Below are 16351 nucleotides of genomic sequence, written 5' to 3' on the forward strand. Positions count from 1 at the left end.
AGTGTGCCTCACATCCATCTTCAAACTGGATCTTAGCATCATCTATGGATCCTCCTCTATAGGACTGCATTGAACCTACTTGTCATGCAAGCCAAAATCACTCTGATCTTCTTCACACATGCACCCACCAAGTGGTCCATAAAAATGATCGAGTGGCACTATGTCTATCTTTGCTTTTGCATTCTTGTCAGGTATTTTGAGCAATATTTTTTAAACAGTAAAAAAAATGCCTTTACAACTATAAGGACACTATGCCTCAAGATCTGAATCATGGCAGAATATATTGTGTTGCAATACAGATCTTTACTTCACTACATACTTGATGGAATGACATTTCTACCGATGGTTGAAATACAGGGAACCACAAACAGTTAGTAGGGAAAGTCAATCAACAAGAATATTGTTGTCACAGAACAGTACTCCAAAATCATGTGTGACCAAATTGATTATACTGAAATGTGAACAGGATATGATATTGATTTTACTTATTAAATCACTTCTGACTGCTTATATAAAGTAATAATAAATTCATACCATCAGTCCGTAGCACTAATGGTGTTGGTGAACCATGAACATTGGCATTTGTTACAGTACTAGTCACAACACATGTGTAGTTTCCTACATCAGAAGGCTCTACTTTGGCTATGTAGAGATGCCCAGTTTCCTGAGACACAAATCGCCGACTGTCTTCTTGGACAAATGATGGGTATTCATTAAAGATCCAAGCATATGAAAGTTCTGAAAAACCAGTATGAACAAATAGCTAATTACATTTATGTGGGACAAAATCATTATAAAATAAAATGTATTCATAACAGTTCAATTCTATATCTACCTATAAAGTGCAATGAAAAAAGATTCATATAATTAAGAAGGATTCACAAGAACATATTTCTGTTCCTATCTTACCTTTCTTCCTTGAGATAATTCAAGGCAATATATTTAGGGTTCCAAGGAGGTTACCTCTCTGGGAGTAACCAGACTGAGATATGCTTTTCTCAGCAAAGCCTCTTCTGCACATGCAGAATAATGCACTTTCAATTCACTTTCAAAGCACTTTGCATCTGGATTTTACTGTGCGGAATAGCAAAATCCACTTGCAAACAATTGTGAAAGTGGATTGAAAGAGCATTATTCTGCATGTGCGGAAGGAGCCCAAGAGTGTTAAATCACGTGCTCTTAGAAATACACATACCTAGAAACACACCTACATTTTTGAGTTTTGCAAACAAGAATAAAATTGATCAGATGATCAATTTGATGATCAGATCCTCTGATCAGATCCTCTGAAGATGCCAGCCACAGATGCAGGTGAAACGTCAGGAGAGAATGCTGCTAGAACACGGCCATACAGCCCGGAAACCACACAGCACCCAAAAGAATAAAATTCTGATGCTTTACCTAGAATACTTGTTTTACCAAGAGCAGATTAACATATGAACTTATATGATGCCATAGCTAATTACATGGATACTCAGTACTGGGAACCTGGTGTTACTTCACAGGACAGTTGTAGTTACTATTAAGTCATAGTTCCATCCCCTGCTGACCCGTTCAAGTTAGAATAGAGAAGATCAGAATAGAGCTCTGGATGTTTGCTTCAGACTTATGGCAACCTGATGACTTATTGACCTCCAAAATGTCCTATCATTAACAGCCTTGCTCAGGTATTGCAAACTGAGGGCCATGGCTTCCTTGATTGAGTCAATCCATTTCTTGTTGAGTCTTGCTCTTTTCTTGCTGCCTTCAACTTTTCCTAGAATTATTGTCTGGTCTTCCAAAGATTTCCTTAGACACAATCCACTATGATTACTATGCAATTAGTTTGTATACTAGAAACCATTTCTTGTGTTCTGGGTTAGATCCAGCTAGCTTCATAAATGGTGAAAAAGGAATGACCATACCTTTGACCACCAAAAATGGTATGCAGGTGATTGTGAGATCTAAATGAAGAAAGTCAAGTGGATTGAGGCTATAGTAAGGAGGGGAGCATGGCAGGACTGAGTACAAATGCAGACTGAATCCAACGCTCTGTTATTATTCAAGCAGATGTAGATATTAACCAGGGGATAGTTCTCTCCAATATGATTTTGCAGATACAATATAATTTATCATGTTTAACAGCCCAATCCAGATGGGTGGGCTGTGGGACTGGTGCTGTGCTGACATGTTTGTCTCCTCTTCTGATGCAGGGAGCACTCCAGCTGGTGGAGACGGCAAAGATGTTGGCATCCAGGGCCAACAGCAAAGATGTCGGCATCCAGAGCTCCACTGTGGCAAAACCCAAAAATGAGTGCTGCTGCACAGCAACCCTCTGAGGAGACGCCAGTGCAGGGGAGTAGGCTGGGGCATTCTTTGAGGTGAGGCCAACTTTAGTTGGCTTCCACTGATGTTCCAGCCTAAGAATCCTGCCCTCCAAGCCTGCAGACTTATGCTGCATGAAAGTCTGTTTTGGCTATGGGGTGATTCAAGTGGCAGGAGGGTTTTCAAATTACTGTCCGTTCTGTACCACTTGAAGCCTCTTTGGAGGTGACACGATGCCACCTTCACCATGCTGTCCCTGGCCACTGCAGCACTCCCCTCCTGATCTAGATTGTACTATAAGAAATAATCTGAAAAAAAGAAACAATGCAAAAACTAACGCAACCAGTTATAGTTAATTATAATTTGACACGTATAGTTATTATAACATCTTTTTGATTTTTTCCCCTCAGCCTTTACAGATTTAGCCCAGGAGTATTCAGAAAAAAAATAATTATTATCTGCATGCAGACACAGAAAAAAGAAAAGTAGTGATTATTACTGCAACAGAAAAAGAGAAAGGCATAAAGGTTAATTTACATTTTACACATGGCAAGCAAAGTAAAATGCATACTGCATCAAATTATTAAAATATTTATTGGAGAATTCAGGGAAGATCAAAAGGTGGCAGTTTCTCCAATTATACTGGATTCTAATCTATGAAAATATATAGTCACCACGTTATCAGAATCAAAGAAAATGCCAGCAGCTGCAAAGAACGAACATTATGTTTTTCTTAAAAAGAGATCTCTTTGCTACTCTAAGATACCTGGCTTATGCTAGAGTAAGGGGGAGAAAACTGAGATTGTCTAAACCAGCTGTGGTAACCATTTGTTATTATTATGAACACCATCTAATCCAGAGGTTCTCAACCTTCCTAATGCCGCGATCATTTAATACAGTTCTTCATGTTGTGGTGACCCCCAACCCTAACATTTATCCATTTTACAGATGGAGAACACTGATGCAGAAAGTCTTAGGCGACCCCTGTGAAAGGGTCATTCGACCCCCAAAGGGGTCCCAACCCACAGGTTGAGAACCACTGATCTAATCAGTATATCGATATACATATTAAAATATATGCAAACTCCAAACAAAGTGAGGGAAACACCCAGAGGGCCTAGACAAATACTGTAAAAGGCAAGGAAGTCAATCTGGCAGAGTTGTGGGAGGTAGACCCCAACCACACAAGGCAAAGGAACTGATGCCCAGCCAGCCTGAGGCCTGCCCAGTGAGAAGAAAGCAACACCCAGCCAATTGGTTATGCAGGCTGCATCTTCCCCCCTTTCCTGATTTGAGAGGGTGGTTAGCAGTGGTGGGATTCAGCAGGTTCGCACCACTTTGGCACAACTGGTTGTTAAAATGGTGCTTGTAAACAACCAGTTGTTAAATTATTTGAATCCTAATACTGGAACCAGTTGTTAGATTATTTGAATCCACTGGGTACAAGGGTCAGGCAGACAGCTTCCTCCTGTCTCCCTCCCTTCTTGGCAGGTCAGGAAAGGCTGGGGAAGGACTTTTTAAAGGAGTTTTCACGTCCAGTCTTTCCCAGTTCACAGGATTGTTCTAGAGATAAAACAGAAGAGAGGAAAATTATTTAAGCCACTTTGGATCCCCACTGTGGAGGACAACTGGCTATAAATTAAGTAAATACTTGATAAATGGAGGGGGGCAGATAAAAAGCTGGTGGGAAGGAAAGACTGAAGCAGATAAGGGGTTTTCAAGGTTGAAGGAAAGAGGAAATAGTGTGGGAAAGCTGAAATGGGAAATGGAGTGCCTTGAAAGTCCTTGCAGGTTGTCTGCTGTATAATTAGGCCTGCTGTGGCAACTGACTCCATGCAAATAGGCCATGGTTTCCCCAGGTAGATGGTCCCACAGTATGGAAAGGTGGAAAAGTGAAGATCGGGAGGAGGTAAGGATAGGTTGGCTGGTTGATGGGAAGGAGAGCAGAAAAGGGAGAGAGGCTATGGAGGCTTTTAAGGATGTGAAAGAACCAGTAGGAAAACGAGATGCATGCCAAAAGTCCTTTCAGGCTTCCACTTATTCCTCTATTCAAATAGTTAATCAAGACAACAAACATGTTGGCCCCAACTGAGAGGAGACCAGATGCAGTCCATAGAAGGGCTGCTAGAATGTCTTGGGACACAGCCGGAATCCTCCTTAAAAAAGAGATTTTGGGAACTGTCTATGCTCATACATCTTTTACACTTATGAGCATAAAAGAATAATACCATACATTGATTTTGCCTAGAATATTAAAGGAGACCAATTTTTGAGTCCATTAATTATTTCTGATGAAAAGTGAGTCACAGGTCACAAGCAAGCTGCTCCTTCTAAGAAGATCAAAATCAATTCAAACTCTCATATTTATAGATTTTCAATATCATCCTCAAACAATAGCTAGCAGTGCCACTTAATAAGGGAGTGCCTTCTTGGCTAAGCAATTATTTTATAACTTCAAACACCATACAAAGTTGTATACGCAAATATCTTCTTAATATACACAAAAGTTATGCTAGTTTGACCTCTCTGGATTATTATTTTTATAACTACAGACATAAAAATAATAATTATAATTTTTCAAATTGTCTGTTAGACTCCAACCCCATCTTTGAACCATACCTTCATGTATGTATTTAGTCAGACATTCTTGTGTTCTCAAATAGTTCTTGTACCTATGCCCAGACACACATTATATCTATTAATATTAATCATACTACTTCTCATCTACTAGAGACCATATTAGTTGATTACTTCTGTGTTACTTTTCTCTAGGGCTGTTCTATTCTGAGTCTCGGGACTCTCAGTTTGGCACTTCTGAGTGACAGTTCAGGTCCCAACAAACATACACCATGTATGGACTGGCAATTCAAATATCTAGCTTGTATTATTCTGTTCTGTATAGGAGCAACAAACAACTTAAATAACATCAAACTGATTATTTTTTAAAAAAATTAACTGTCTTATACAGTAATATAATAACAAACGTCTCTAATCTTTCTTAAGTGTCACAAAACTTTTACATTTACAGAAGGGCAGAACATCTTATCTAGCATATAGCATTATATATACACAAATACATGTTTACAACAAGTACAACACCAGTTGAACAGACTCCCAGTACAAATCAATTATAAATAGGTGCCAACAAAAAGCACTTACAACTTCTTTTTTATATGTAAGCAAGTTAGAAACTAACAATAGCCCTCGACAAGGTGTTAGCAGGCAGTTTCTTACAGCTTAAAGCCAGGAGACCTTTAACTCATGCCAAACAGTTCAAAAAGGCTCACAGTTAGTGAATGGAACATTAAACAGATCTCCGGTAATCAAACTGTTTGTGACCTAATGAGGTCTTCCTCAGTACAACAATTCTTGGCAAGGGAGCTCAAACCTTCATAGGGGTTCGGTCATTTCAATATGGCATATCCTTAACTGAATTCCTAAATATATAGTAAATGAAAATAACATGTCTACAATTTTCATTTTGAAGTCTAAAGGTAAAAAAATAAAATAAGTTAAACTCACCCTGAAGGGGGAAAGCACTCAATACAATGACCACATAACCTCATGCCTGGCACACCTCTCTTAGGATGCCCAATACCTTGAAAGGTCTTCAGCAGTGTTCCCAGAGAGGCAATTCACACATAGTTGTATTTATTAGTCAGAACATGTGCAGGCAATTAGCACCTGCCTGGATGCTTGAGTCTGAATAAAGGAATGTAAGCCTATTAATTCAAACTACACTATTAATTCAAATCTACACTTGCATTACATCTCAGTGGTATCATGAACTTAAATCTAAAAATTAATCTGGCTTGTTGCAATAAAATATGTACATTGTTATCATTGTCAATCCATACACCAATCCATACATGTTGTGGTACTCTCAATCTGTGGAGCCCCATTTCAATATGGAAATGGCAGGAGGGAAGGAGTTATATTTTTTCTTCAGCATTGTGATCCTTATCCATTTTGGACCACTTTGCAGCATTTGCTACTGACTTCATGCGTGCAGAATCCGCATGGTGTATTTGCCCTTTTGCCAGCATAAGGGGCACCCATGTTGGTGCCGGGGCACATGGTTACCACTGTGGGGACGGGCCAGAATGTCTATAAATTTGTATTTAATCAAGAAATATGGAAATCCAAATGAACCAAAGATCCTAAGAATCAAAATGGGTGCTCCTGTATAAGTGACCAGAAGCCTGCATGTTTGCAGTAGGTCAAAAGGAATGTTACCAGCTTGCTAGTGATTATGCAGGCAAGCAAAGATAACATCTTTAGGATCCTGTCACTGAAGGTTAAAGGTGACAGCAGACATATGCATTTTATAACTCTGTTTTGTTAGACTAGCTATAGAATGTGATCAATTAAATAAGGAAAAAGTGTTTTTCTATATAGTTAAATGAACACAGAAATGATAATGAGAGATTCACATGTATTAGTTTTTCACTATAATTCTATTGTGTTAAAATCATGTTTTAACATTTCAAACTGGGGAATGAAATGAACAGGGAAGTTTTATTATCCTAAGGAATGTTGCATAGCCTAAGGACATATCTCTCTCTGGGAGAAAACTAAGAAAAACAGGTTTTTCTTGGAGACAGAGGCTAGCTTTATTGCTGCCCTTTGCATATGGGCAGACAGAGAGGGCATGCGCTAACAGCATGAGCGAAGGAATGTGAATACGTAGAATAAGAGGCTGTCTTACTGCGAACAGGAGACAGTTCTATCCAATGAGATTTTTAAGGTACATGCTTGTAGCACGTGAAAGAGGTATGGATTATGTACGTAAATCTTATGATGATGATTGTGTGACGTCTGTATTTTTGCGTCTATAAAAATTGGTCCTTTTGTATCAAGGGTGTGCCTCTTACCCTTAAGAGGACACCCTGGTCAGATACTTATGCTGTCCAGTAAACTTATCTTCTGTTTCAAAATTGCTTCTTGGGTGTTTTCTAACTTTAAGTTTTTCTTAAACTAATTCAGCTGTGTAGGACCAGAGACGCGGTCCTGGCCCCACACCACCATACTCTCTCTCTCTCTCTCTCTCTCTCTCTCTCTCTCTCTCTCTCTCTCTCTCTCTCGTGGATTGAAATGCCAGTTGGAATGACACTGTTGTAAAAAAAATTTAAAAACAAAAAAGCTGGAAAAAACACACATAAACATTCTAATACACAGGGTGTGTAAAAGCAAAATAGCAAACTGGTTTGAAATAAATAAACATATAAAGGTAATGACCAAAGTATATTATTTGTCTCAAATAAGTTGCCTATTCTATTGTGCATTCCTGTCTACTAGGTTTCTTTAGGTTTTTTTCTTAACCGTTTTAGATTTCTGTTTTTCTTTCCCTGTGGGTTGTAGGTTATATTCTCTCAGCCCCCCCTTGTGAACAGATACTATTGTAAACTCCAGAGTGAAGGTCTGTACTTTAAACCTAAGAGTGCCATGGTAACAGGAAAGGAACAAAAATCTTGTTGAACATGTTGACTGGGATTGCAGCATACAAACTATTTTTGCAGCAAGTGATGAGGAAGTATATCAGTGCGCACCAGATGTGTCTCTTTCTATCAGATGCTTTCTACTGTTCAATTCCCAAACAGATAACAAAAAGTGCTTATGAGAATCCAGAGGCATGACCTTACACTTTCTGCAACTGTGTTCCATCCGTTTTGAATTTCTCTAACTGTACAAGTCTTGCATAATTTCTTTCAACCGACTCCTAATCATACTTGCCTGGAAACAATTCTCAGTTGTTTCTGCAGAGATTATACAGAATAGCATTATAGGTTTAATAAAGTATGGGCTTAATAAACAGCATTGCCTTTATTTATTACTTAGAGATTTTCTTATATTAAAAAACCCCACAGTATCATGCACTATTGGTAAGCTTTTGCTGTATTATTCTCCTCCTTAGTCCGCATCTCTTTATTCCTTCATCTAGTTTTTCTCCTGAGTTTTTGACACTACAGGGGTTATGCAAATAAAGCTGGTTCTAATCTGTTTTATGAAACATAGGAAAAGACTCCTTGTTTACTTGCAAGTTCAACACAAACTACTTTAAATGTTATCCAAGTAATTTAGTGCCAACCTAGACCTTGTTAGATTTTCAGTTACCTACACTCTAATATGCCAGATTCTGAAATATTATTTGATAACACATAAATGGCTCTTGATGCTTGCACATTGTGCCCTGTCTCAGACATGCATCCAAACTAAAGCATTCATTTACATTAACTATACATTCAGTGTGTCAGTTTTAGTATCTTCTTATTGACTTTGTGTTTCTTAACACACAACAGAACTGATTGTTCCTACTTTACAATCCTATATAGAGTTACTCCAGTCTAGACCAATTGACTAAAGTAACTCTGCATAGAATTGCACTGACATTCTTCTAGACAGCTAGCATTTTCCATAGTGCCAAACTGCGTTGTACGTGTAAAGCGCTGTCAAGTCACAGCAGACCTATGGAGACCCCAACAAGTAGCTTTCAAGGGAGAGGCAGAGGTGGTTTGCCACTGCCTTCCTCTGCAGAGTCTTCCTTGATGGTCTCACTTTCAAGTACTGACCCTGCTTAGCTTCCAAGATCTGCCGAGATCTTGCAATATCACATCACCTCTCCTCCCTTAAACCTTGTTAATGTCACAAAAATCAAAGACTAAATAACTGTCATTTTTATTGTCATCTAAAAGGTTTCAGCTAATGTGGCAAGGCTATTTCATATTCAAAGCCCTCAAAAGACAGCTCAGTTGTCTGAGATCTGTAGTATCAAATACTAAGAGTAACAGAGCCAGTTTCACAAAAGATCTGTTAACGGATCATCTCATTTAAGATAAATATTTGTACTACCATTCCATTTTCCTTCCACCACATTTGAAAAGCAGTTTCAAGACCAATGAAGGAAAAAGGTTACTTTATTTCTCATAGCTCCTTTTCATATACTTTCCATACACTTTTTTCCCCTCAGGATCCTTTCCATATACTTTAAAAAAAATAATCATTGTTATTGAACATAATATTTTAGCCAGTATTGGGATAACAGAAAAATAAAAATCTAATGTTTCTTTTCCCCATAAATGTATGTCGTTCCTCATATAAGCCTCTTCAAAATTAAAGAGAGGATTCTTGTGGTGAATAAGATTGCTTTGAGTAGAACTAAAGGAAATGAATGCATTTGAATACATTTTTATTCTTCAATTCCCTGTTTTTCTCTCCATTGGAAACTCAAGCAGCTTAAAAAAACAAAGGCTAAGACAAGACTAAGCTTTGAATACCTGTACCATAGGAGAGGACAGACACTGAGCACAGATGTCTCTCAGGTGACAATTGTTTCTAAGGCCGTTTCCGCACGGGCAATGAATGGCGACCTGGAGATGGTAAAAACGCCGTCTCCAGGCCGCCATTCGCACGGGGGCGCAGCTGCAACGCAGCCGCGCCGCCCTCGTGCCACCCTCCTGGCCTGAAGCCGGCGGTTCCCCAGAGCGCTTCCCAGTGCTCTTTTCGGGGAAACGCCGCAGTGAAGCTGCTGCCGAGCGAACGGCAGCGGCTTCACGCCGCCTCCCCCACCCGGCACTCACCTTGTCCCTGGGCCTCCGGCGAGTCGCCGAGGCCTGGGGACACGCCCCCCTGCCCTGCGCCGCTGGAGCAGGCCAGGGGCGTCCCCAGGCCTCCCTCGGGCGACGCACCGGGAGGCCTCGGGACATGTTTGGTTGACCGGGCGCCCGGCGCCCGTTACGTCTGGCTGTTCCCAGGACAGTCCATGCTGGATCGTCCAAGTTGCCGTCGGCTCAGCGTCATAACGCCGACCGGCGCTTCTCTACCTCTTTTAAAGTGGAAACGGCCTAAGATACATATTTATTGGATGTTCCATCTTGTTGATCATATTGGCTTACATTGTGCCATTCATTTTGAGCCTCAGTGAGAAAGGAGGACAATAAATAATAAAAATATCAAAATAACCACTATATTACATTGACCAAGATTATACAGGCTGCAGCAGATAGTTCTGTGCTGCAGATGATAAGCTACAGGGAAGGTTGGAAAGAGCTTACACCTTGAAGCAGGTACTCACATGCAACAACAGATTATCACTGTTCAAACAAGCCTAGGCATTAGCCACTGCAAAAGCTCCCAGTACCAACTCTGTCCCCATATCTTCTCAAGTGACATTATCACTGTGAGTGTGCAGACTGTCAATTTGAACACAATATCGAACAAACTCATTTTAACTGAACTCAGTTAAACTCACATGAATCACGACACCTCTCAATCTCATTGCCTTGATACCATTTAATGTTTCCACCAGATCCTGTGTGGAGGAGCTTTGTGGTTGTACAGTAGCTTCCTGTGCTATAGGGTTTTTGATCAATAATGCCTTATTAGATAAACTTTGTATTGTAGACTGTGGATGCTTTCTGCATCTGCACAGCTGGTGAACTCCATCTTCCCATGTTTGCAACATTAGTGATCTCATTTTCCAGCACTTTGCTCCCATTTTACGACTGTGTAGCAAGATGCATAATTTAAAATACATACAGTAGATATGTTGTCTGTTTTTGAACCTGTGAAATCACCCCTGCATATTTAATCTTTTCTACATTGTTGAACATCCTCAAGTTCAGATGCAGACTAACACCCTGTTCAGGATTGGTTCCCATGGTCACCCCATGTGAGGAAGATATGAACCAAAACAGTAGGTAATTTAGTACTCTGACTATTAATAACATGAATCAAGACACCTTTCAATCTGCAGTGGCATTTTAATACCAGGACTATTTTTTTCTACAGTGGAAGCACACTATTTTCACTTCTGCCAAACAATACAGAACTGCATTTTTATCTTTTGTTTGGACAGGCTTTAGCCACATCTAAAAGGAGTATAAAATGCTGAACTGGTTATTTCATTTGGCTGGAAACAGCACAGTCACTTCCTGGGGAGATGAAAAAAAGCAGTGTTGTGCATGCTTTCATGTGAGAGATGTGTAGAGTGTCACCAGTATTGTGACCAACCTGTTTTCCACAGCAGAAAAGGTAACTAATAACAAAACTAACAGTACGATACATGTCAAGAAATACAGTGGTTTGGCAATCATCATAAAAGTAGTGAACATTTCAGTTTGTAAGTGGCAAGTAAGTAGCAAGTAGAATACCATAGTAGTATTTATTCAGCAGATGTATTCAAAGCAATTTTACAACTACATTAACTCTACTATACAATGAATGAAACAGGGAATGTCATAGTTTCAGCATTCAGGAAAGCATGATGCAAAACTTGATATCCCGGAAGCATGAGGCACATGGATGAAAAATATGATTCAAGCTTAAAACATTAAGTCTTGGGGAGGGGGGGGCATTAATTAGGAAGAAGCTATAAATAGTTAAAAAGAAAACAAACTCACAGATCAACCTCGACAGTTCTTGTGTATAAAGTTCCATCCATTTGTTCTTTTCCCCCTCATGACTACATAATTGGAATCCGAGCAGATGTTTTCTTGATTAATAGTATAAAAACAGTGATACCGATGAATTTTAAAAAAACTTAAACAGTATTTTTTTGTAAATTTATGGTGACTAAATAATTTGAAAACAAGGAACGAGACTGAGTATGGACTTTTTCACCCATCTGGCCTGAGGGAAAAACTGACGTACAGTGGCGTACCGCTAATGTGGACATGGGGTATCTTGAGCTTTTTGCCACTTCCCCAGACTTGTAACCCATTGTGTTTGTAACTAGGAGTGCTATTTCAAACCATCCAATCCTAAATTCAGGTTATTTAATGTAAATGATCAGAAATTACATTCTATTTTAACATATTGAATTTAAGATAATACTGTTGGCTAATCATATGTCAGAAATTTGTAATATGGGAGCCAGATAGAATCAGAGACTGGTTACTTACTAAAGCTTCTCAACGGGATATTATGAGTGCTGTCAACTCAGATTTTGCCCCTTGGTTCCCAAAAATTAAGAAAAACAGCAATCAGGCCCTTTACCTTTTACATTTGACGAATTCAAATGTAAGAAAAGCATTTACCAGCTTAAGATTTCACACTTTTCCATCAAATTATCTCTTTGGTAGATATCATAAGCGTCCCAAGGAACAACGTATTTGTGATTGTGGCACAAACCAGATAGAAGATGTAAAACATTATATTTTGCATTGCCCTATGTTTGATCACATTGGGAACTTATATCTTAAAAATATTCTTGACAACATATCTGGTACTGAGGAGAATAAAGTGTGTTTCTTGTTGGCTGATGTTTTTGAGGAAGTTACACAAAAGGTTGCTTCATTTATATTCCGTTCTATTAAATTTAGAAATTTAGAAAACAGAAAGGTTGTAGTTTAAAGAATAAGTTATAAGATGGAAGATCTGAAATTTTGTAAGAAATGATGTAAGATCTGAAAAGTTGTAAATTCTTAAGGTCATGTTGCCACCATTTGTGTATATAATTTGGTTTTATGTATGTATGTATGTATGTATGTATGTATGTATGTATGTATGTATGTATGTATGTATGTATGTATGGATGGATTGATTGATTGATTAGTTTTATATCCTGCCCTATCCCCGAAGGTTAATATGGTTTCTGTTTTAATTTGTTGATCTGTCATGTAATTTGTAAGGCCTATGGCTAACAAATAAAGACTGATGAGGAGATGATGAGATATCTCAGAAATTATTGGGAAAAAATTAAAATTGAAGATCTGCAAAGCATAGAGAACTAAACACATCTATACGGTTTACTGGCAAGCGATTTAAGTTCTTTCACAAACACAGAGATATAAGTAAAAGACTTAGAAGTGAAACAATCAAGACTCATCACATGGATTGTTGAAGGCTGTCATGGCTGGAATCAACTGGCTGTTGTGGGTTTTCCAGGATGCAGCACTGTGGTCTGCTAGTTTAGTTTCTAATGTTTTGCCTACATTTGTGGCTGTCATCTACAGAGGCATATCACGGTAAAATGTGTTCTCCATGGCACAGCTTGAAATATTTTGTGAAGTTGAGTATTTGTTTTGTTCACTTCTGAGGTGGGAGGGGGATAAGGTGCATTTTCAAGTGTCCAGATGGAGTTCATCTGCAGTTGCATTTGTGTGTGTATGTCCTGGTGGCTTGAATGTGTGTGAAATCAGAAATCAGACTGAAGTGAGCAGTGGAGGGGAAGGAAAGGAGTGAGGTAAGGCAGTGGAGTTTGTATCATGGGGTGGATTGTTGATTTCAATGGCTTTTATATGCAGTCTGACATAGTAGCTGACATAGTAGCTGTTAGAATTGTCAGGAATTTCTGAGTCATTAAATAAGACCCTATGTCCAGTTTGGGTTAGTTATCAAGTTAGATATAGGATCTTATTTGCTGACACAACAATTCTTGAAAATTCTTACTGCCACCTCTTGAGTTTACTGACAGCTCTAAGAGAGGATTTTTACTTTTCCCTCCAAAACTGACTGCTCTTACCAGGCTGGAGTGAGGCACTCTTAAATGACTCCTGAGGCTTATTCATAGGCAAACAAAGATGAAACATTTATTTATATAATTATACGAAAATAAGCTACAGAAATAATTAAAGTTTTCTTTTTCTCTGGCAGGAATACTTTACTAAACACTTCAGTTGTTTCAGACATTCTGTTATAGTTTCCAAATAGTTCTCTGGCTCAGTTTTAACAATCTTATTAAACTTTCTTCACAGGGAAAATCTGTCCTTCACAGAACTTGACAGATACTTAAATAACCAACTCCTTTCACCAAAAAAGAGGCACACTGGGCTACCCAGAGCAGGCTCTGGGGTAGTCCACCTGAAAACCCACTCCTGACTCTGTTAAATAAATAACACACACCCTCAGAGACTTCACTGTCCCATATCTAGGTGCTTTCTCTTCAGAGACCTACAAACAAGCCCTCTGTGTGATTTAAGTGTTGTCCTTGTGATGATGTTTCCTTAGGACCTTGGCTCAGGTTTCACATTTAGCCTGGCCTTCCTCGTCCTTCACTAAAAACTGGCTATCCAGACTCTTAAGAACCAAAGCTCTCTCCTTCTCTCAGTTCTGAGAGCTTCTCCTCTTTTGTTTCTTTCTCCCCACCCCCTGGCCTTTTAAACAGCTGCAGTTCCAGCCAGTCAATCAAGTGGAGCTCCCAGTTAACTCCTTAAATTCCTTTTGCTCAGACAGAACTGCATTTTAAAATTAACCCTTAATCAGCAGTCCATCACACTCTGCTTGTTTGAGAATTACATTATTCCAGTTCTATCACACTACCAAACCACCTCTGTTAGTCTCTTTCCTTGAAAAACCGATAAGGAGTTGCCATAAATCAGCTGTGAGTTGACAGCACTTCACACACACACACACACACACACACACACACACACACACACACACACACACACACACACACACACAGAGGGGGGAGAGAATCTACTTTCAGTCTCAGTAGAAAAAAACAGCCTATGAATAGCATAACTAAATAAATACTAATACAAAATCTAAGGTAACTAGCACACAAGGCTATTCATCAAATCTATGGATTAGCAAAAGGGTCCACATTGGAATTAACCAGAAGTATACATTAATGTATCACTTGTTTCAGGGAGTGTTAAGATGCCTACACCTATGGGGGGAAAACAGCAGTCAACTCTCCCAAGAGCATGGATTTTAATTAAAAGCAGCTCCTGGAGGATAATTAGATCAGTAGTGGGGAGTTGTGGGAAGGGTTGTTTAAGGTTTCACCAGTGGAGCTAACAGCAGTCTCAAGGGTGATTAATAACAGATCTCTTGCATCACATCTGCTTCGGCCCTAAGAGTGCAATCTGATGCAGAGTCAGGCTCTCTTTAGCTTATTGATTTCTATGATTTTAAAACACCTGAGTTTCCATAGGATTAGTTTGCACAGGCACATTTTGAAAAGCAGAACTCACAGCGGAATATGACTAGAAGGAGTAAAGGAATGCAAAATTGATACTGGTATTAGTATAGGATTAGTTGCACCTGGGTGCAAGAAATATATTGGCGGATGCAAGAAATATATTGGCTCACCTGGCTCCAAGAAATATATTGGAAAGCAAGAGTTTGTGCTATCGAAAGTTTATATGTAAGAGGAAAAGGTATGCAAAATGTTGGAACTTTTTAGTTCAGAAAGGGGAAACAGTACTTTGAGGTACCATATGATACCATAAAGTCAATGAGGCACCATAGATGGGCAGGATACTTTGTTATTTCTCACTTTCTTCATGTTCTTGCTAAAGCTTCTGTCTTTAACTCCCTCCCATCTCATTTGGACTGTGTAGTACAAAAAACACTCCAGGCCATGAATGTATCTTATAGTGTTAACTCCAATCAATGGTATATGGGAAAGAACTAAAAAGTGAGAACAAAGGAGAAGGTGCTTCTGAACAGCTTGTTCAGTGGAATAACACAGAATACCGTCAGAGAACAAGGAACCCATTCACTATCTCACTTGACAAGATGAGTATGGTATGCATTTTCTAAACCCTACAGCCGTGGTGGCGAACCCTTGGCACTCCAGATGTTATGAACTACAATTCCCATCAGCCCCTGCCAGCATGGCCAATTGGCCATGCTGGCAGGGGCTGATGGGAATTGTAGTCCATAACATCTGGAGTGCCAAGGGTTCGCCACCACTGCCCTACAGGGAAGCTTTATGTTATGAATATAGGTTAGTAATTTTATGACTGTGTTACTGTGTGAACTGCCTTAAGCGGGACTCTAGAGAGATATCATAAACATTTACTTAAACACAAAAAACCCACAACCTCCATCTATATATATAAAAAGTTAACAGTGACTTTGTTAGTCGCGCCCTAACGCCAAAACGGCTGGACGGATCGCCCCCAAATTTTCACATGACGTTCCTCCCTGTTGCGGGCAGGTAATCGGACCTTCAAATTGCCGAAAGTCCATACCTGAGCCAGGTAAAATGTCTTTTTCCTGGCACACCAGGCCATGAAGCTGGCTGTGTTTAACTGTCACCCTTAGAATGTTCGTGCAGCATGTCTGTGGCCTAAGGGGTTGGTATGCCCTTAGAATG

The 16351-nt window shown here is 39.4% G+C and overlaps 1 protein-coding gene across 1 annotated transcript in view; it reads right to left on the bottom strand.

The window, feature by feature from the left end:
• The window catches only part of LOC125427769 (contactin-3-like), a 259865-nt gene that overhangs the window by 86515 nt on the left and 156999 nt on the right, over nt 1-16351 (bottom strand). The window contains 1 exon segment of the mRNA XM_048487326.1: nt 535-738. Coding sequence (XP_048343283.1) covers nt 535-738 — 204 coding nt within the window.

The sequence above is a fragment of the Sphaerodactylus townsendi genome, linkage group LG03 (assembly GCF_021028975.2).
Source record: "Sphaerodactylus townsendi isolate TG3544 linkage group LG03, MPM_Stown_v2.3, whole genome shotgun sequence".
In the NCBI taxonomy this organism is placed as follows: Eukaryota; Metazoa; Chordata; class Lepidosauria; order Squamata; family Sphaerodactylidae; genus Sphaerodactylus; species Sphaerodactylus townsendi.